At 34.5% G+C, this 23,692-nt stretch overlaps 1 protein-coding gene across 2 annotated transcripts in view; it reads left to right on the top strand.

Annotated features, from left to right (window-relative positions):
• The window catches only part of AIMP1 (aminoacyl tRNA synthetase complex interacting multifunctional protein 1), a 43,476-nt gene extending 24,854 nt beyond the window's left edge, over window positions 1–18,622 (top strand). For both annotated transcript variants that reach the window (XM_043571121.1, XM_043571130.1), the window contains exons 6-7: window positions 591–759; window positions 14,012–18,622. In XM_043571121.1, coding sequence (XP_043427056.1) covers window positions 591–759; window positions 14,012–14,178 — 336 coding nt within the window. In that variant the 3' untranslated portion in view covers window positions 14,179–18,622. The remainder of the gene's footprint in view (window positions 1–590; window positions 760–14,011) is intronic.
• The last annotated feature ends 5,070 nt before the right edge of the window (window positions 18,623–23,692 follow it).

Raw genomic sequence — 23,692 nt, 5'->3', positions numbered from 1 at the left:
TTGTTTCATTGGCGTGTCTGTGGGACTAGGTGAGCTCAGGATCCTCCTATTCCGATCTTCCCAAGAGTAATTTTTAAATTAGGACATGAATCTTGGCAATGACCAAGTATGACATGGTATTGGCAATGACCAAATATGTATGGAAAAAAGGATTGTTCATTTATTTCAGTGCTAACACTATGCTAAATGCTTTACATACATGTTACAATATACTCCTAGAGTGGGCTATTTAAGTGGGATATCATTTTCCTCATTTTGTGAGGAAAAAAACATTTCAACTTTATACAATCTGATTGCTAGTACATGGCAGCTAAATTCAAAACCACATCTGTTTCACTCAGTCTAAAAATTATTTAACTGAATAGTCTTGCCTCTGCTCCTTCAACTATAGGGCACTGTCAGTTTGTGGAAATTTTTTTTCATGTTTATGTAAGACTTCATAACAACAATAAAAGATTTTGGACACAGAGACAGATACATCTACAAAAATAGAACATTTTATATTTAGCATATTAGATGTAGCTTAGTGTATTCTAGGTGTAATTATTGTAATCTCTATATATTTAATCACTAATTTGTGTTTCACACAGATGCAAAATCGGATGGTGATTTTACTTTGTAACCTGAAACCTGCAAAGATGAGGGGAGTAATATCTCAGGCAATGGTAATGTGTGCTAGTTCACCTGAGAAGGTTGAAATCTTGGCACCTCCTACTGGGTCTGTTCCTGGAGACAGAATTGTTTTTGATGCTTTTCCTGGTAAGTATTAGTCATTATTTAAAATAGTTTGGGAATCATTGTTCTTTTGTAGTATTTAGTTTAAAACCAGTCTTGGTTTAGTTTAAAACCAAGGCTTTACATTAATGACCATTATTATTAAGATTTTATTATTGAGTTTCTTGAGATTGGTTCGAGATGGCATATTAAGCACACCATCTAACTAACCATCACCCTCCCCATGAATGCACACATTGCATAAAACTCTAGAGAGGGGGCTGCCTGGGTGGCTTAGTCAGTTAAGCATCCGACTCTTGGTTTTAGCTCAGGTCATGATCTTGGGGTTTTTGAGTTCAAGCCTCACATCAGGCTCTGTGAGGACAGCACAGAGTCTGCCTGGGATTCTTTGTCTCCTTCTCTCTTTGCTCCTTCCCCACTTATGTTCGCTCACTCTTTCTCTCTCTCTCAAAAATAAATAATCGTTAAAAATATATGTTTTTTAAAAAACACTAGAGAGAGTTTGCTTAGGCAAAATACTAGTAACACTTACGTAGCAGAAGAGTATGTTATAGATAGAGAACTAATTAATGTGCTGCAGAGGCTTTGAAGCTATAGATTATCTCAGAATGCAGCACAAAAAGATGAAAAGTTCATACGTGGGGGAAGAAATGTGTAATTCTCCAAGTCCATCTAATAATGTACTTGCATATGCTTTTACTTGACTTCAGGATATAGAGAAAAATTGAGTTAAAACTTGTATTTATTGTAATAATCTCAAAGGAGGTTGCTTTCATATTGCTTGTTTTCTCCACTAAAATGGTCCTGAGATAGAAGAAGTTTTATCATGTGTGAAAAAGTTTCTTCATATAGGTCTTTGAAGCAAAAGAGAAAGGATGCTTGTCAGATATGGAATAAATATTTCCTTCATGAAAGGAGGAGGAAAAACAAAAGAATGCATTTACTTAAAGGATGTTCATTTGACTACAGAGTAATGGGAAAAGTAGAAATAAATTAGGGTAGAAAGGAGAATTAGGTCTAAAAGTCAGAATTGATTTGGAAATATATTTGTAGAAACAGCTGTTTTAATAGCAAGGCTGATGTGATTAGATGGGCCTGCTTTTTAAATCCTGTGTTAACTGTGTTTGATAAAATATTAGGATATGAAGGATTTTAACACTGGACTAAGGTAGAAAATATGGTTGGAACCATGGGTTAATTTCCTTGAAACTCAGCTTCCCCCCTCTCCTGGTCAAAGTAGGCTAATGTAAAAAACACAGGGATTGTTTATCAAGTATCTGTGACTTTGAATACAAGTGTACGTCTTGAACCTTGGTAGAACGAAAACCTTAGTAGTCTGTTTTCTAAGAATCTTTTTTGTTAAACTAGGTTTTGGGAAAATCTCATTTAGAATCATTTCTTAAAGCAGCATGATGGCTTTTGGTTCTAGGAGCATATGATCACCACTCTGCTACCACAATATCAAAACACTTCCCCAGACTTCACACTTTGGGGTAAATCATTTGTATATCTGACAAACCTAAAATTCTATTGAGAAGTCTCATTCACTAAATTGGAATAGAATGACAATAAAAGTAAACTTTTTCCTTTAAGATACTTTTGGTTTACCTTTCAAAGTTAACATTTCCCTTCCTTTCTGTTTAAACACGTAAGATTTTGGGGCGCCTGGGTGGCTCAGTCAGCTGAGCGTCTGACTTTGGCTCAGGTCATGATCTCGCGATCTGTGAATTCGAGCCCTGCATTGGGCTCTGTGCTGTCAGCTCAGAGCCTGGAGGCCGCTTCAGATTCTGTGTCTCCCTCTCTCTCTGCCCCTCCCCTGCTCATGCAGTGTTTCTCTCTGTCTCAAAAATAAATAAAAACACTTAAAAAAGATTTAAAAAAATAAATAAACACATAAGATTTAGTATGTTTTCTTTAAGTGTTATTTTGTGATGTAAATTGTAGAGTTATATGCTTAGAATTGGAAGAAAATCCACTATTTTATAGATTTGTTTTGAGGTCCAACAAAACTCAGCTTCTTGCTTACAGTTATATAGAGTTAGTGAAGGGATCAAAGAATAAATGTGCCTGAATTTGTAGCACTGTAGCATTTTTGTTGATTGCTGCTTGCTTTGAATTAATATGGACTATTTCATTAATGAAGGCTTCTTATTCTTTTAGTTCTATTCTTTTAGTTTTAGTTCAGGTTTCATTCCATTATCTCAAAAAATAGTATTATTCCATTATCTCAAAGAATACAGGTAGTATTTCAGCAATTGAATCGGGTTTATTTGGATGCTACTATTGAGTATATTGAAAGTTTTTCATTAGTTACTCAGCGACTTAGCATTAGAGATGTTAATAGCCCAGTATGGATTTCTTGTCTTTATTATATTCTCTAATCTATCCATTTGGCTTCTTATGTGTTTATATTTACATTTTTCCAAAGTCTGATATTTCTTGCAAATTCATAGTTTCCCCTTGCGCATCAGCACATGAGTATGTGGAGAAGGTACAAAAATATAAAGTGAAAAAAGGGAAAACCTGACCTTTTAAAATGGCCCATGAAATTATATTCTTAAGCATCAAATAATTGATGAATTTTAGGACGTGAGGTTTGTTAATGTTCATCTTGCTTATGCTTCCATATCAGTTGCTTCTGGAGCAGTAAATCTGAAAGGAATAGCAGTTAATACTATGCAGCAGGCCATTAGTCTTACATTTTTTTTTTCTTTTTCTAGTCAGATCCATGATTTATCAGTGCTTTATTTTTCAGCATCTGTTTTACATTTTAAAGCTTAAAGTGTCTGCTGGTACATTTTGATGTTCACTTGATGTGCTCAGTATCTGGAGACTTACATTTCATGTTATATAAAGTGTGGTATAGAAATTGCATTTGGGACTCAAACGTTTGAAGTGCTGTTTGGCCTTGAAAAGGCATTTACACCTAACAACTATTCCAACTACAAATCTAAAAAGTTCCATAGAGTTTAGAAGATGCCAAATGATATTTTTTATAACACTGACTAGAAACCCTCCCCACCCAGTACTTCTTAAAATTTTCAGTTTGTGAAGCTGTACATTTTACTATTTAAATGTGATAACTAGTCCCGAAAGCACCACGCAAAACTAACTTGAAAATAATATTACGGCTAGAAGACAGTAGCAACAACAGCCTTTTGAGAGTACTTTTTGAGAGTACACTGGATTTCGTCTAATAATAAATGAGAATTTGCATTCAGACGTTTAACTTCCTAGATCATGCTTATTTCTATTGTTATTGGGTCTTATTAATATGTTAGAGGTTAATCACAAAGCATGTATGATATGTACAAGAGTATTGAATTTTTGATGCCTTTATTCTTAAAAACAGATATAAACTTCTTTCTAAAACCCATTTCAGTCAGGTTTCCCTACTATTTTTTCCAGAACTTCTCTGATCAGGGCACCAATTACTCTCAGTAACTAAATATCCTTGGCTAGTTCTTAGACTTTTTCTTAATTATCTTGGTTTCTGGCACCTGGTGGCCTGGTGGTCCTCCTGCTTCACTGGTCCTCCTTCTTAATTCCTTTGCTGATTCTTCCTCACCTCCCTGACCCCTTAACATTGGAATATCCCAGACCTTGGTCTTTGACCTCTTTTTCTTTCTGTACTTGACCTCTTCTCTTTTCTTTTTCATGTTCATTTTCTTGGCTGTTTTAACCAGTTACTTATCCAGCTGCCTACTAGACTTTTTCACTAATATGTCCCAAGGGGAGAATACATATTCCCCATCTTTCCCCTAGAATTTTCCTTTGCCATAGTATTTCTCATCTTATCTGACAGGAATTCTGTTCTCTCAACTTCTTTTTATTTTCTCACTTATCTTCTCCTTCAGAAAATCCTAGTAATTGTACCTTCTGAATATATCTAGAATCATTCTCCTCATCTTTGCCCACTACTGCTTTGGTCCTGGTGCCAACATCTGTTATGTGGAAGGTAAAACTTTCTAACTGATCTCCCTGCTTTTGCCTGTGCCCTTCTTCCATCTATTTTCAGTTATGGGAGAGTGATGTAAGCCAGAGTGTATTACTCCTCTGCTCAGAACTATTACAAAACTTTTCATTTGACCCAGAGTACAAGCCCAAGTTCTTGTAATGGCCTCCCATTTTGTTTGTTAACCTCATGTACTCCATAAATCTTCACTGGATCACTCCAGTTGAGCCACTGGCTCTTTCCCCAAAATAGCTACATGGCTTGGTCCGTGATCCTATTGATCCAATATACTAAACATTGTTAATTGTCTGTCCACACAGAATTGTAAGCACATGAAATCAAGATTTTTACTTTTGTGTGTATGTGGTGATTATTCACTGTTGTATACCTAGCATCTAGAAAAATGACTGGTGTAGAGCTCAGTAAATTGGTTAATGAATAAACAGAAAGAAACACACTAGTAAAACATGTAAAATACAAACAGAAAAATAAGTATTTGGAGAACAGGCCTGAGCATTTGCCTTCATTATTGTCAGGGTTATTCCTAGAGAATCACCAAACCTCTTTTCTCTATTGATTAGCTTTCTAAATTTAATCAACCTTTATTTGCAAACTTACACTTTAGTTTTTGTGCCACAATTGGCAATAGTTACAATTGCTGTAGTTCAAAAACCCAGTTAATCACACATAAAATAATTTAGTGCTAGGCTTTTTATGGCCATGGCAGATATCAAAGAGCTGATAATCAATGAGCAAAACAATGGCTAATTAAAATGAAGTTTCCGGTTTTTATTTCGGATTGTGAATGCTTGGGATTTTGGAATTTGTATTTATTGCTTTTTGTAGGTTTTAAATTCTAAGAAGGTGGTCACAGTTATTTACATCTGTACAAACTCCTCTCTGAATTACTTCCTATTCCCTGTGTGCTTTGTTTACAATCAGTTGGCCTAAAATAGTCTCTGAAGGATTAGTTCTCTTACATTATGTGTAACTGTTTCCAAATGGTGATTATTGGCATGTGTTTAGCAATTTCAGAGGCTCTGCAGTTTTTAGCTTTTAAGAACTTTTATTGATATCACTTAACTTTGTTGGATAGCTATGCCAAAAGGAAAAAAAAAGAAAACTATGAAAATAAGATTTAGAAGAACATTACACACAGGAATGATGAAAGACTTCTCTGGAAAATACAGTTTGTTAAAAAACAATTGTTTAAAATGTTAGGTATGTTTTTCATGGCAGGTGATTTAAACTTTCATTTCAAACTAGCTTTATACCCTACCAAATAGTACATTATTGAGAAGCATTTTGAGTAAACCAGAAAGTTAACAATGCATTCAAGATTTTTCAACTCTCATTTATATTCAGTTACCATAATGTGACAAGTTTTAATTGCAATCTTAAAATTTTACTTGTCTGAATCATGTTTCCTTTATTGATTAGTCTTGCAACTACATTCAGAGTGTTCAGATACTGAGTCTGGTGTGTTAAAAGCAACAGTCAAGCTTTAGAATTTCCTCTTACTAGTTTCTACTTTATATTTAGTTCAAATCCTTGTTCTTAGAAAATTACTAGTTTTAATTAAGAAGTTAAAGCTTTCAAATTTTGACTCCACATGTGCTGGGTGATTTGGGAACCTTTCTGAGGCTCAGCTTTTTCATCTATAAGAAAGATTTTAATGATACCTATTTTGTGTGGGTATTGAAATTTAACTTTTGAATCACTTAGCTACCTGCCTGATATTTTTAAGTTCTTGGCTGTAACTTTTGTGCCTTAATTTCCTCATCTGTAAAATGGGGAAATTCTTTTTTTAATTTTTAATTTTAGTTAACATTCAGTGCAATATTGGTTTCAGGAATAGAATTCAGTGATTCATCACTTACATACAATACCTAGTGCTCATCACAAGTGCCCTCTTTAATACCCATCATCCATCTAGCCCATCTCCCACCCACATCCCTCCATCAACCCTCAGTTTGTTCTGTATCATTAAGAGTCTCTTGTGGTTTGTTTCCCTCTCTCCTCTCCCTGCCCCCCCCCAATATGTTTATCTGTTTTCTTTCTTAAGTTCCACATGTGAGTGAAATTATATGGTATTTGTCTTTCTCTGACTTATTTCGCTTAGCATAATACATCCTAGCTCCATCCACATCATTGCAAATGGCAAGACTTCATTTTTTTTGATGGCTGAGTAATATTCCATCGTGTATATATAACACATCTATTCATTTATTTCTTTTTATTCAAATCAGTTACTTAACATATAGTGTAATAATGATTTCAGGAATAGAATTTAGTGATTCATCCCTTACACATAACACCCTAGTGCTCATCCCAGCAAGGGTCCTCTTTAACACCCGTTGCCATTTAGCACATCCCCCTACCCAACACCCTGCCAGCAACCCTCAGTTTGTTCTCTATATTTAAGTCTCTAATGGTTTGCGTCCCTCTCTGTTTTTATCTTATTTTCCGTTCTCTTCCCCTATGTTCATCTGTTTTGTTTCGTAAATTCCATATGTGAGTGAAATCATGTATTTGTCTTTCTCTGACTTACTTCGTTTAGCATAATATACTCTAGTTCTATCCATGTTGTTGCAAATGGTAAGATTTCATTGTTGTTGATTGCCGACTGATATTCCATTGTATGTATATACCACCTCTTCTTTCCATTATTTGGCTGTTGTCGATAGTGCTGCTGTAAACATTGGGGTGCATGTGTTTGCTTTGAATCAGCATTTTTGTATCCTGGATAAATTACTAGTGCTATTAGTGGGTTGTAGAGTAGTTCTATTTCTGATTTTTTGAGGAACCTCCATACTGTTTTCCAGAGTGACTGTACCAGTTTGCATTCCCACCATTAATGCAAAAGGGTTCCTCTTTCTCCACATCCTTGCCACCATCTGTTGTTGCCTTAGTTGTTAATTTTAGCCATTCTGACAGGTGGGAAGTGATATTTCATTGTAGTTTTGATTTGTATTTCCCTGATGATGAGTGATGTTTTAGCCACTTTTCATGTGTGTTAGCCATCTGGATGTCTTCTTTGGAAAAGTGTCTATTTGTATCTTCTGCCGATTTCTTAACCAGGTTATTTGTTTTTTGGGTTGAGTTGGTAAGTTCTACGCAGATTTTAGGTACTAGCCTTTTGTCAGGATATGTCGTTTGCAAATATCTTCTATTCTGTAGGTTGCCTTTTAGTTTTGTTGATTGTTTCCTTAGTTTCTGTTTTAATGTCTATTTATTTTTGAAAGAAAGAGAGACAGAGCATGAGTGGGGGAGGCGTAGAGAGAGAGGGAGACACAGAATCCAAAGCAGGCTTCCGGCTCTAAGCTGTCCACACAGAGCCCAATGCGGAGCTCAAACTCACGAACCATGAGATCATGACTTGAGCCAAAGTCAGACACTTAAACCACTGAGCCACCCAGGCACCCTGATTGTTTCTTTCATTGTGCAGAAGCTTTTTATCTCGATGAAGCCCAATAGCAATAGTTCATTTTTGCTTTTTTTCCCCTCGCCTTTGGAGACTTGTCTAGTAAGAAGTTGCTACGGTCAAGGTCAAAGAAATTGCTGCCTGTATTCTCCTCTAGGATTTTGATAGTTTCCTGTCTTACATTTATGTCTTACATCCATTTTGAATTTTTTTTTTGTGGATGGTGTAAGAAAGTGGTCCTGTATCATTCTTCTGCATTTCGCTGTCCGGTTTTCCCAGTACCATTTTTTGAAGAGACTGTCTTTCATTGGATATTCTTTCCTGCTTTGTTGAAGATTAGTTGACCATATAGTTGTGGGTCCACTTCTGGATTTTCTATTCTGTTCCATTGACTTGTGTGTCTGTTTTGTGCCAGTACCATACTGTCTTGATCACTACAGCTTTGTAATATAGCTTGAAATCCAGAATCGTGATGCTTCCAGTTCTGTTTTTCTTTTTCAGGATTGCTTTGGCTTTTCAGGGTCTTTTGTGGTTCCATACAGATTTTAGGCTAGTCTGTTCTAGCTCTGTGAAAAATACTGGTGGTATTTTGATAGGGATTGCATTAAATTCATAGATTGCTTTGGGTAGTATAGACATTTTAACAATATTTGTTCTTTCAATCCATGAGCATGGAATGCTTTTCCATTTCTTTGTGTCCTCTTCAGTTTCTTTCATAATTGTTCTGTAGTTTTAAGAGTACAGATCTATTACCTCTTAGGCTTATTAGGTTTATTTAGGTAGTTTAGGTTTATTCCTAGGTATCTTATTGTTTTGATGCAGTTACAAATGGGATCAGTTCCTTGATTTCTTTGCTGCTTCATTATTGGTGTATAGAAATGTAACAGATTTCTGCATGTTGATTTTATATCCTGAAACTTATGTATTAGTTCTAGCAATTTTTTGGTAGAGTCTTTCAGGTTTTCTACATAGACTATCATGTCAGCTGCAAATGGTGAAAGTTTGACCTCTTCCTTGCTGATTTAGATGCCTTTTATTTCTTTTTGTTATCTGATTGAGGCTAAGACTTTCAGTACTAGTAAAGGTGATGGTAGACATCCTTGTCTTGTTCCTGACCTTAGGGGAAAGGCTCTCAGTGTTGCCCCATTGAGGATGATATTAACTGTAGGTCTTTCATATATGGCCTTTATGATGTTCAATTATGTTCCATCTATTCCTTCTTTCTTGAGGGTTTTTATGAAGAATGGATGCTGTATTTTGTCAAATGCTTTTTTTGCATCTATTGAGAAAACAGTATAATATATCACATTAATGAATTGATTTATGAATATTGAACCAGCTCTGCAGCCCAAGACTTAATCCCACTTGATCATGGTGAATAATTTTTTTAATGTACTTCTAGCAAATTTGATTTGCTAATATTTTATTGAGAATCTTTGCATCCATGTTCATCAGGGATATTGGCCTGTAATTCTCCTTTTTAGTGGGGTCTTTGTCTGGTTTTGGAACCAAGGTAATGCTGGCCTTGTAAGAATGAGTTTGGAGGTTTTCTTTCCATTTCTATTTTTTGGAACAGTTTGAAAATAGGTATTAACTCTTCTTTAAATATCTGGTAGAATTTCCCTGGGAAGTCATCTGGCCCAGGACTCTTGTTTGTTGGGAGATGTTTTGATTACTGATTCAATTTCTTTGCTGGTTATGGTCTGTTGAAATTTTCTATTTCTTTCTGTTTCATTTTTGGTAGTTTGTGAGTATCTGGAATTTGCCTGTTTCTTCCAGATTGCCCAATTTGTTGGCATATAATTTTTCATAGCATTCTCTTATAATTCTTTGTATTTCTGTGGTGTTGGTTGTGATCTCTCTCTGCCATTCGTGATTTTATCTACTTGGGTCCTTTCTCTTCTTTTTAGTAAGTCTGGCAAGGGGTTTATCAATTTTGTTAATCTTTCACAGAGTCTTAGTTTCATTGATTTGTTCTGATTTGTTTTTTGTTACCGTATCGTTTATTTCTGCTCTAATCTTTATTATTTCCCTTTTTCTGCTGCCTGTAGACTTTATTTGCTGTTTCGTTTCTAGCTCCTTAGGTGTATGGTTAGGTTATGTATTTGGGACTTTACTTGCTTCTTGAAATAGGCCTGAATTTCAGTATGCTTCCCTCTTAGGACTGCCTTTGCTGTATCCCAGAAGTTTTGGACTGTCCAATTTGCATTTTCATTTGTTTCCATGTATTTTTTTTTTTAATTTCTTCTTTAATTTCCTGGTTTACTCATTCATTCTTTAGTAGGATGTTCTTTATGTTCATGTATTTGAGGGCTTTACAGTTTTGTCTTGTGGTTGACTTCAAGTTTCATGGCATTGTGATCTGAAAATGTGCATGGTATGATCTCAGTCTTTTTGTACTTGTTGAGGGCTGATGTGACCTAGTAGGTGATCTCTTCTGGAGAATGTTCCATGTGCACTCAAAAAGAATGCATATTCTGCGTTAGGATGAAATGTTCTGAATATATCCGTTAAATCCATCCAGTCCAGTGTGTCATTCAAAGCCATTGTTTCCTTGTTGATTTTCTGCTTAGATGATCTGTCCATTGTTGTAAGTGGAGTGTTAAAGTCCCCTACTATTATTGTATTATTTTCAATGAGTTTCTTTATGTTTGTTATTAATTGATTTATATATTTGGGTGCTTGCAAGTTACGGGCATAAGTATTTATAATTATTACATCTTCTTGATGGATAGATCCCTTAATTATGATGTAATACCCTGCTTCATCTCTTGTTACAGTGTTTGGTTTAAAATCTAGTTCATCTGATATAGGTGTGGGTACTCTGGCTTTCTTTTGACAACCATTAGCATGATAGGTGGTTCTCCATCCCCTTACTTTCAAACTTCAGGTGTCTTTAGGTCTAAAATGAGTCTTGTGGACAACATATAGATGGATCTTGTCTTTTTATCCATTCTGATACCCTGTGTCTTCTGATTGGAGCATTTAGTCTGTTTACATTCAGAGTGATTGTTGAAAGGTATGAATTTAGTGCCATTGTATTACCTGTAGAGTTAGTGTTTGTGGTGATGCTCTCTGGTCCTTTCTGGTCTTTGTTGCTTTTGGTCTTTTTTTCCTCCAATCAAAACATTGCCCTTAAGGTTTCTTGCAGGGCTGGTTTAGTGGTCATGAACTCCTTTAGTTTTTATTTGTCTGGGAAACTCTTTATCTCTCCTATTCTGAATAACAGCCTTGCTGGATAAAGAATTCTTGGCTGAATGTTTTTCCTAAACGAGGGTAATTAATAGTATTTATGTAGTGTACTGAGAGGATTGAATGAGTAAATATTTGTAAAGCCTTTAGTGTAGCAAACAGCCCATGGTAAGCACTATGTATTATGTGTTAGGAATATTATTTTGTATGCATGTCAATATCTTACTAGTTCTGTGAAGCTTAATTTTGTGCTGCATCACAGTTTTTTTTTGTATTTGGAGCTTATTGTCTGCATTTAACAAGAACTCACACAATCTGTGCTTTTGATAAGAATTTCACACAAATCTGGGATGCTGTGCCTCTTGAATTAATCTGTTATCAGTTTGGCAGTGTGTTTTTTGGGAGAGTTGGGGGAATTAAGAGTTAGTACTCAGGCCTCTAAACAGTTTCTCTGCCTCCAGCTTTCTAGGATTCTGGAACGCCCACTTCCTGACATGATCTATACACAAGCAAAGTAAACTTTTAGACTAAGGAATGGCTTAGAAACAAAAAATAGAAATCTTTAAAAACAAAAAATAAAGATACTTTATATGTTAGTATTTTTTTCTGTAGATACTTGATATATTAGCATTTTTTCTATTCTGTTTATTAATTAGTTTTTCTGCTGTCAAGTCAAACGCTCTTAATAAGAGAAATCCTTATCTTTTATACTAGTCTTTCAGTTTTGGTTTCATTGCTTGGTCTTTTGGTATAGATACATCATTCAATTAACTATTCTGTCATCTCTGAAAACCTGCATATCAGAGGACAGTTTTATATGTTCTTGCCAGTTTCATGGCAGTTCCTGAAGAGCTAATAAAGAACAAAAACCACAGTGGCTGACAATTTTACTCAGTTTTGTTTTTCCTGTTGTATGAGTGGAGAGTAAAAACTAGTTTAGGTCATAAGGTATAATTAGAGTATAGAATATAATTAGTTCCAGTAATGGTAAAAGATTCTTTTGAAATTAATTCCAGAAGGTTTCAACTTGGGAGTCACTTTAGAAAACATCTAAAATGTTGGATATCTGTCATTACAGAATTATATACTTCAGAAATACTCTTTTTATTACCTCCTGGAAACCATTTTTATTTCACACTTAGGTTTAAGAGATCTGTTACTTTTCATTGTTTCTTGAACTGATTCTTTATTCCAAATGTTATTGAGCATCCTCAGCTACTAAAATGGTATTATGTTAAACTTTACTTTCTATTTCTTATAAGTTAAGAGGGATTGTTTTGTATACTGGTGTTCCTTAAATCTAGACCAGATGTATTCTACAACACATTTGTCTTTGTTGACTAAAAACTTTTAGTGTGAGTTATGATAGAAGTTGAGGTTTTATCTACATGTAAGAATGTTACTTGTTTCTTTTCTAAAGAATAGTATGTCAGGAGGCAAGATGCTGTGCTAGCAGAATAAGGGTTTTGTTGTCAAATTCTGACTCCACTTGTTGATCTTCTAACTTTGAGCAGTTTATCTTCTTTGAGCAACAGTTTCCTTATATTTAAAAATAGAGTGTTGTTGTGAGCATTGCACGCAACTTGTATATATTTCTCGTGCTTAGAAAATGTGACTCGTTGTCTCCGAACTTTTTCTGTCTCTTTCCCTCTCACCAAATGGAATGGGCAGCCCATGAAACCCAAAGTAGTTACTATATTTATTTAGATAATCTTAGCATTTAATCCATTCTCCTATATTGATAAAAAAATCTTTAAGCCCTGTAGCAGCAGTCTCATCATTTATTTTGTACATTGAAATATAAGCTGCTTCTACCACATGAAAATATATAACATCAAATTATGCTTTTCATCTCTTCACAGTTTTTCTTTATATAATGATAAAATGAGTATCTTATATTTTCATTTTAATAGTTTGGAGAATAAATTCTTTTTGCTGTATTACCTCCAAAAATATTTATTATAAGAGTAAAAAGTAATCTTGAACATTTGTAAGGAGATGTCAAAATATTTGTGTGTGTGTGTATAGTTTTATTTCAACAAAGCAATTTTTACATTTTTAACATTTAAAACTGAGCATCATCTTTCCTTTCCAGTGAAACAAAAAGAAAATTTGAAAACAAACGAATAGGGGCGCCTGGGTGGCTCAGTCAGTTAAGCGTCTGACTTCAGCTCAGGTCATGATCTCACAATTTGTGAGTTTAAGCCCCACATTGGGCTCTGTGCTGACAGCTTGGAACCTGGAGACTGCTTTGGATTCTGTGTGTGTGTGTGTGTGTGTCTCTCTCTGCCCCTCCCCTGCTCATGCTTTGTCTTTCTCTGTCTCTTAAAAATAAATAAATGTTTAAAAGAATTTTTAAAAAATTAACAGGAATAGAGAATGTCAATTCCAAATAAGATCCTACAGATTCTGCCGATTCTCCCATTGAGTGTCAGGGCTCAAGTCATCATTAGGAGAGAATGTTATTTTAAAAGTATCATCTTCAACTGCAGGGATATCTGTTAAAAATCACAACTAAACATGCCAAAGGAGAAGGCATGTTAGGAAATGTCAAATGCTTTATTTTACAAATCAAAAATATAAACTTCTCATGTCATAAAAATAAAGTATATGTTAAAAGTAAGTGTTAAAATACACTAGAAATCTCTCTGGATAATTTATTTCATATTTTAGCTATGTAATTTTTTTTTTCTTCTCCTCAATAGGAGAGCCTGACAAGGAGCTAAATCCTAAGAAGAAGATTTGGGAGCAGATCCAGCCAGATCTCTGCACTAATGATGAGTGTGTGGCTACATACAAAGGAGTTCCCTTTGAGGTGAAAGGGAAGGGAGTGTGTAGGGCTCAAACTATGACCAACAGTGGAATAAAATAAAATAAAATAAAATAAAATAAAATAAAATAAAATACTCATTTACTGAAATACATTGGAGAAAACTTTAATAACAATAAAAAGAAATATATTTGTCACTTGTGCCTAAAATATAACTGGCTTTTTTATGTTATTTCTCTTCTAGACTTGACTAGTCTTTTAATCAGGTATATATTATTTTCAGTCAGTTAAAGAAGCACTACATTTTTACTTACAATTTTTGCTCCTGTATAATGTAGGAAAGAAATCAATTATGTTTTGTGATTGTTTATTTTTTAGCAGGGATGTTGGTTAGCAGATCATTTTTCTTGATACATTTAGATAACTTGAACTAGATGAACATTTAGTTTCCTGTTTGTAGGCACATGGTACATGAAATTTCAAGCCTTTGGATTTTTAGTATATTGTGTGTCTGTATTATAAATGTCCTCTCCTCTTCAAAAGTGACAAGTTGGAATTTTTTTCAGTCTTATTAATTAATCATATAGTAATAATATTGAAAATGGCCAACTAGAGAGCCAAACATCATAAAAGCTAGGAGATGTGGTACTTCAACATTATTGCTGTTGCTTACCAAAGTAATCAGACCTGTAAAGGTGACTTTTTTTAAGAGTGAAATTTTCAGTTGTATACTGAACTTTCTTTCCATTTGACAAAATAATTAGTAATAAATTTCAACTAACTATAAAGAATAAACATTTTGCAAAGTGTTGCCAATACACTTTCCAATAAATTGATGTAAAAGCAGCAGTCTAAATTTTTTAGTCTAGGTGGTTGTAAAGATTCTTTGGGTACCTAATACAAGATTAATTATAGATTGTTACGTTTTAGAAGAGTATTTAAAATCAATATATTTTGCTTTTTCATGTACCATCACACTGTCAGTATGTTAAAAGAAATTGTTACCAAAGTTAACATATATATGTATTAAGGTGTCAAATGCCTATTTTCACTCATCTTACAGATATTGTAGGAACAATGAAAATTAACTTAGGAATTATGAGCTTTCAAGTTCACCAGCCTTGAGATGATGACTGATGAGGGCTACCAAAAAGAAATGCATCTCTGGAGGTAGGAGTATAGATATTGTTTGAAAGAAAAATCATACATACAATATCTAGCTGCTTATAGTCTCTAATCAGAAAGAGAGGCAAAATAAATTTAAAATAACCCTGCATGCCAGCTTATGAAAGGTATAATTAAATTTCATTTATTTAAGTCCATGGAGTTCTGGTAGGCCAGTTTTATCTTCTTGCTGAAAAACCAAATATTAACAGAGCATCAATAGCAACAATTGACAAGTAAACACAAATGAAACTCAAAAGTTATTTTGTACTCAGGATAAATTATTCTTTTGGAAATAAGACTGTGATAAAATCTTTCGTGATTCTGTATTTTCTAATTTTTCCCAATTAAATTTCTTTAAATATTCTAATATAAATTAAAGAATGTTTCAACTACTTAGATAATTGAAATATTTGTTCCCAGGTTTTAAAATTACATAAAACATTAATCAAGTCATCAGTGTAGCCCCATTATCAGTCATTGTTTTTACAGGAAAAAGAATTCTATTTTATTTGTCTCACTGGGATAAGAGAGTTCTTACGGAATCAACAACAACAAAAATGGCATTGGTAGTGAACTGTACATAAACCTTTTGGCTTCTGACTAGTATTCAGCCCTTTAAGGATTTCAACGGTAGAAGATAGTGTTAGGTCACAGCCTAAACAGTTGGTGCCTTTCAGCCTCTATTTAAACCAGAAAATAATAAATCAATGAAGTTGACCCAATCACATGATGCTTTCTTAAGCAAGATTGGCCCACTATCTTACAGTGAATATTGGGAGTACTAACTTTTCTTATATTTAGAAATTCCGTGTGTATTATTGCTTTGAGATTAGTCATTTTCAGGGCATGTTGATTTTAATATAAAATTGAAAATTTTTCTCCGCCTTGCTTTCACTAAAAGCATTAGGTACTCTAGGATACAAGAATAAGTGCCCACCAAACAGATAATTTATCATTGCTTTTTAAAAATATGTAAATTTCTATTTAGACTATCTACAGAATATTCAAAGTAACTCATTGCAGTTTAATAAGAAGCATGTCAGCAAGACAGAGGGTGTGGATAAGACTGTGTCAAGCAACATTAGTGAGTTTAACCAGGTCCCAGAGTCTTGGCCTTGGCTTTGCAGGTCCAAAAGCCTGCATTTGTAGATGACTGTCAGAGATGCTAAGATATCCAAAGAGCTTAGTATTGGTTTTGACACCAGATTATCTAGTTTTGATTTCTGGCTGTACAACTTAAATGCATATGTAAGCTAGGGTAACTGTTTAGCCTTTATGTACTTTATTCCCCTTGTTTAAGATGGGTACAGTAAAGTACTTAGAGTTGTAAAGAGTGTGGGAGTTTAGTACCTAGAGTACTTAAGACAGTTCCTATTATATAATAGATACATATCATGTTGATATTAGTTTATGGTAGAGATATTCCTTTTCCAGAAACTAGCGTTCTTGAGATTTCCTGATAAGTTAAATTCTTGTTCAGAACGTTACTCAGTGTATATGAAGTGAGCAGAGTATCTTAAGGAATATTTCATACAGACTGAGGTCCTGTTTTTTAACAAACTCTATTATTTTTTTGTACCAGATATAGTATCTGTTACCTTGCTGGAGATGTTCATTACTACATTACTGAAAATTTCCCACTGAAATCTGTTGTTTAGATATTTAGATACCATTCATGTTCATTGATGCCCTTTGACTGGTTTAATATTAATGATAAAGTTTTAAATAGTTTTGCAATTTTCTTATACTAGGAAGACAATATTTCTCACTATTGTGTTTTAGTTTATTATAAATAGAAGCAATTCTCTTTTCAAGTTCTTGGTCAGTGGGGAAGCATATCACTATTGCGTGTAACAGGAACATTAAAAGGATATGAGTATACCTCAGCTTTCCAGGGAAATTATATGTTGTACCTTTAAAAAAATAAAAATACCAGAAGTGCTCAATACTAAGGGTATACTTTAGCCACATAAACTGTGACACTCTGAGCATTATGCAACAATGTAAAAAACTAAAACTTTATCACCAAAATACCAAATAAAAACTATGGAGGAAAATTAATGTAACTCAACTAACAATAATATTGCAAATTACTGTTCTGTGGAGAAACCTTTACTCTCCAAAATTTCAGTTAAGGAATAAACCATGCCCTTTTCTAACAAAAGTTGGGGGAGGGGAGTATATTCATATTTCTCTATTATGGATTTTTATTATAGAATTATTATTAAGATATTTAGTGCTTTATAGCTAACAAAATAGTTTCACACATCTTATCTGTTTCTTAACTCTATAGAGGTAGACCAGCCATTTCATTTACCCTAAAGAACCAACAGAAAAGTTAAATAAATGCCTGTGCTTAGTGTAACTAGCTGAAACCTAGATCTTCTTCCAGCTTTTAACTAATCCTGTGCTCTTCTCCATTACAATATACTACCTTAAGTGTCACTTAAATGCCCTGTGGTTTCTTGTATTTGCATGAGAAACAACTTTTCTTCTGTTTAAACTTTAGGAAAAGATAGTGATAAACTCCCTAAACTGTAGTAGTTCATGTAAGGAGATTAGGGTGACTCCTTTAGTGGAGTATTTAAGAGATTCTAAAGAGAGAAGTGAGATCATTCATTAAACATTGCTTTGGAGTGGTTGGTTACAAAGATAATTTACCAACTTTCTTCTTTTTGTTGCAGAAGTTCTTAGGAAGAATCTCTTGGTAAAACAAGGCTGCTGCTGCTGGTAGCAGTTGGCTTGATTCTATGAATAGTGTACTGTTGAGGGCACTGATCCTGACTGGCCATCCCCAAAGCCAACCTATGGGAGAAGTCACTAAGTTCTGATAGATAGATAGATAGATAGATAGATAGATAGATAGATAGATAGATAGAAGTAATATTTAATTATTTAATCCAAGAGCAACTCTATAGTTACACCTCATTTGCAGTACTGTTTGGATGATAATCCCAAAAATTTGCAGTAATAATGACAAGAAGGAAGGTAACTGATGGCTAATATACCTCTATACAAAACCAGACATTCAGATACCAACTTGTTGGAATGAAAAAGAGTGGCTTACACATTCTTGCTTACTGCACTTTTTATAGTTCTGGTTTTTCCTTTGGATAAATCTTGGCAGAGATAATTCATAGGGGTATAACTCCAAAAAAAATTTGGAAAAAGGACCCAGAACAATGAAATAATTGCTGGTTTGAAAGTGAGCCATCTGGAATTTCAGAGTGTGAATTAATTATTGTATATTATATTTTTTCACCCTTATGTATTCCCTTGTTTATTTTTTTTCCTTCCCCTTCCTTACTCCCACCCCCCACCTAGCATACACTATTCCCAATTCTCTGGATTTTTTAGTAAAATATGTGTGTAAGTGTTATTTTATGTCTGCATCAACATCATTTCCTATCTGGCAGGCTATTGTCCTTAGCAACAGCAGCAGAAACAAGCCTGGGACTCAATAATTGTAAGAAAAAAGAATAATCCTTTTTAATGAAGGAGCTAACTGCTCTTCCTTGCCTTTCCCATTGCTACATAATACCTGAAGAATTGTTCAAATAGCAATTATTAATGTCTGCTCATTTCTGCAATGGCATTTTTGTGAGGAGCCTTCATATCAAGGTTGCTCTTAACAGTTTTACATTTGTTTTTGTAAATTGCCTCATTAGAATATTATACATCCCAGTAGAGAAATGCTCTCAATACATAACATCCACTTAACTTTTCAGCTCTAAGATTGCATATTTGGCTGATACTTGTTAGTTTAAAACCCATTCAACTTTTTACACCTGGGGAATGTGGAAAGAACAGTATAGGAGTTATCCAAAATCAACACCACAGTTTGATTTCTTTTTGAAAAAGATTTAAGAAAAATACAAAGTAAAAGTCACTTTTAGAGGTTAACAAAAGAGAATAATAATGTTGGTAAAAATAACCTTTTTCTAAAACTTCAGCTGTCATATGAAAAGATAACATTTTCTCTTAAAACAGCACATAAATGGAAAACAAAAACTTCAGGTGCTTATGAATACATTTATTATTAAAAATAAGGTTTGAGGATTTGGGGAATAGCGATGTCATTTAAAAACATTGGCCTTTTATAAAGAATATACCTGAATGTGCCTGAGGCACATTGGTAATATGCCTGAAACACAGTAGAACAGAAAATCTAAACAAATTCTTAATGAAAAATATGGCAGAGTATAAACATAAGTAAAAGCAAATCTGAAATTGCTAATTGAGGTAATCTATTTAGAAGAATAAACCTAGTAGAGGTCAGAGCTAATGAGTATTAGGGGTGAATCACCAATGTCCCAAGATGGTACGTGCTAATGAGACTCTAAACTCAGCTACACAAAAATATCAAGTATACCATCTTCCAGTCCTCTAAAATGTTCAAAACTTTCAAATACAAAATTTGGTAGAGAATTTTGTCTTCCAGGTGAGAATAGCATATAGTTTGGGCCTCTGAAGGGACATGAGGGAAGATTGCAAATTATGGACTAATGGGATAGGTGGCAGGACACCAAAGATGAACTTTCTGGATATCATTTCTTTTACGTAGAGCTAATTTTGGTCACATGGTTCTTTTGTCACAAGTTGTAATTATCTCCAGTTATGATTAGTTTATTCAATGGGTACACATGTACTGTCATCAAAAAAAAAAAAAAGCTGGGGCGCCTGGGTGGCGCAGTCGGTTAAGCGTCCGACTTCAGCCAGGTCACGATCTCGCGGTCCGTGAGTTCTAGCCCTGCGTCAGGCTCTGGGCTGATGGCTCGGAGCCTGGAGCCTGTTTCCGATTCTGTGTCTCCCTCTCTCTGCTCCTCCCCCGTTCATGCTCTGTCTCTCTCTGTCCCCCAAAAAATAAATAAACGTTGAAAAAAAAAAATTTAAAAAAAAAAAAAAAAAAGCTAAACAACCCAACTTCAAGTAGAGTACAGCACAGCAACAAGAGGTTCACTGTGGTGTCTCACCATACTTTTGATTCAACTACCCCACTACCAACTAACAACTTACTTCTCTACATGCACTATGCTGATTATTATGAGGAGTTAGAATTGCTGCTGCATACGGGTACATGGAAGAACAAGTCTGGAGTTTAATGCCTCTTGGATACTGTACTAGAATTAAGAGTATATTAGGGAAAACACACTGACAAGAAAGATGAGGGAAGATGGAAACAGTGGTGAGCAATGGACCTTCTAATATTTGTATATTAAGTTGAAAGAGAAAATGATAAATTACCAGGAATGGTCAATGTAGTTGGTAAGAAAGTACTTTTGAACAGAAGGGGCAATCTGTCAGGAAAATCTTGAATTAAATGTCTTAGCAAAATCTGGTAATAGGGGGAAAGGAGAAGCATTCCAAAGCCCTCTTTCCTAGGTAGGACATGGGAAGGAGATAAGGATAGGGAGAAAATGAAAGTGTTCTACAGGTCTTACCTTAGTTGGTGAGGGCATAATGCTCTATGGAAAGAAAGTTCTTAGGGAAGTAGTTGTTACCTTGTCAAACAAATAGTGCTTGATTCTGAATTCAGAAATAAGGAAATAATCCTTAATGCATATCAGAGTAGAACTTTGAAATTATCAAGGATCAGCAAAACTGATTTGGTAAAGGAAAAGAAAACTGTAAGAAATACAGTAATATAAAATAATTAAACATAAAGTATGATGGAGAAACATCCAATATGCTTGCATGGGAGAATTTAATATCACAAAATATTTTTCATAACACAAGTTTTTTTAATTAGGAAAAATCTAAAAAATACATAAATGAATGCCTGAGAATATCTAGCAAAATATTTTCAATTAAGAGAAACTTGTTCTAGATATCAAGGAATGATACAGAGCCATTTTAATTAAATCATTCTGGTATCGGCGGTATAAAATAGATAACAGAAAGAAATAAGAATCCAGAATAGATCCAGAAATAAAGGAGATATCTTTCTCTATATATATCTACCTACCTCAGTCTGTCTATCTTCAGTAGGAAAAGGATGAATTATTTAGTAAAGTAGAGAAAGTATAATTGATTACCCATCTGAAAGAAATGAAACTAAAACCACATCTTGTATCAAATACAGAGAAGTATATGAGTATAAGAAAATTCACAAATTTAGTTTGGCATAAATTCTCATGAAGTTAAGGGATAAATAATAGAAGGGAAAAAATAGCAATGTGAAAGACAGATGGAAGACTAATATCCGTAGTGTACAGAGAGCTCTTCTATTTTGCCAAGCAGGGAGTGTTAAAAAAAAATATTCAGTTAAAGATGATAAGGCAGACTTTATTCAGGATTGTGTAGATAGGTATAAGTACTACTGCAGTGGGATGTTAGAGTCAGGAGAGAGATTGGATTCAACTCCAGATATTGCACAGCCAAGTGTGAGAATTGACAAGGATATGAATTTACACCCCAAGGAGCAGGGTGGGGAATCAGTGGTCACTTTGGAGTTGATGGAGGATGAGGAACCTGATCAGATACTGAGGGTCGAGGGTTCTGGTTTAACTAATGTATCAGAATTCTTGCTAAGACTAGATTTTACAAGGAAATGCACAGGTGGGCCTAGAAGACGTTTAAGCCTGACTAAAGTTTTGGTCAAGCAAAGAATCATTATAAGAAGTAATCCAATAGGAAAATGATAAAAAGGATAATGTGAAGAGGCAATTCATAGAGGAGCAAATCTAAATGAGCAGCGTGCTTATAAAGATAGTCTAATTGAATAGTAGTTTGGGAAATGCAAATTAAGGTAAGATAATTTAACATTTATCAAACTGGTGTTAGCAGTAAGTATTTAAGGTGATAACACCAACTGATGACAAAAATATAGGAAAGGGTACTCAAATGTTGGTGTAAATAAAGTTTGTGACACTATGAAGAGAAACTGGGTAAGATATATTGAAATTAAAAGGTATGTATACCTCAACCCAGAAACTCCACTCTTGGAAATATAACTTACAGGAAAACGTCAATCTTATGCACACACACGAATAGTTGTCAGAGCATGACTCTTGGTGACAAAAACTGGAGTGCACATCAATAGAGGAGTAGTTGTACAAATTGTTATAAATACACTGAAATGTAAAAAGGGATGAATTTAAGCTACTTTTTAGAGTTGGAGGAATTTTTATGAGGTTGTATTAAGTGAAAAAAAGATGTTGTAGAGAGTATGATATGAAATGTTTTTTAGAAAGGCAAAAGTCCTCCATGTGTTTGTGTGTACTCCATGTGTGATTACTTGGACTAGCAGGAAAATATGAATGGTGCTCTTTGTTGACATGAACTCTCTCTAATTGGCTGATGTGCATGAAGAGGAGAGATGGAAGGAGGAGAGAGGTAAAAGCGGACCAAAAAAGCAGAGTAGAAGACTACTAAAAGAAAGTCAAATATGTCATATCACAATTAGGGAGTTATGTAAATGTACATATGTTTATATATATGTGTGTGTGTGTGTGTGTGTGTGTGTGTACACACACAAATATAAAACATAATTTAGGGGAAAACATCACAGAAGTCTTCCTCTTTGAAACTGGAGGCACCTTTCCTGTATTAATCAGGTTGGCCTCAGAGGTCTTGAACCCCTGAATGTTCTCCACAACCTATCTTTCCTGAAACTAGTATTATTTATATCCTAGAAGAGTTAGCTGATGTCACATGAATGAAAGATATGAAGGACTTAATACCTGAATTTTCCACTCCCTTCGCCACTCACTTCAGTTTCAGCTTTGCAGCCTCAAATCTCATTATCTGTCACGAAGGGAGCAACCCCTGGGGAAGTGTCAATTCCTATTTAGTTCTTAAACTCAGCCCTGTTGTTGGGCCCTGCAGAGAAATAGAGATACTGTTTCAAGTTGGAATTCGAATCATGCTTTCACATAGAAGCATTTTACAAATGTTGGTGTTAGGCTTTCTAATACCATTTGTGCTAGAGTTCAGGTAAAATTAAGCATTAAGTAGGCTTATGAGGACTAGTCTGGGAGGATAATCATGAGCTACAATCCTGTTTCTAATAGGAATACAGTGAATTGCACACTTAAAACAACTTACAAATTAATTTCACTATTTTAGTGAAAGTTTTATAAATTATAAAGCTCATATACCAATGTTAAACATGACGATGATCCAATTTTGATTTGGTGGTAGACTTGGCTATGATTGACTAGAATTATTTTCCCTCAGTCCTCTCTGCTGCCTTTTAGACCATCGTCTCTACTAAGCCAACATGACCAACCTTACAAGGCAGAGGAGGCCTCTTTTTAAGTCCAGGCTTTATTCTTATTTGGTTAATACAGTAATATTGTTACCCTTGTTTGTGCTGAAGGGCTTGGCTCTGAATTTTTACCTATATTTCCAACCCTAAATACGAACCACAGGTTATAAAAAAGTGGAAAAGAAAGTTAACATTTATTGAGCATCATTACAGTAACTATCCATTAGATATTCCAAATGA

The sequence above is a fragment of the Prionailurus bengalensis genome, chromosome B1 (genome assembly GCF_016509475.1).
Source record: "Prionailurus bengalensis isolate Pbe53 chromosome B1, Fcat_Pben_1.1_paternal_pri, whole genome shotgun sequence".
In the NCBI taxonomy this organism is placed as follows: domain Eukaryota; kingdom Metazoa; phylum Chordata; class Mammalia; order Carnivora; family Felidae; genus Prionailurus; species Prionailurus bengalensis.
Note: the sequence above shows the minus strand (reverse complement) of the source record. Positions and strands in the feature narration are given on the sequence as shown.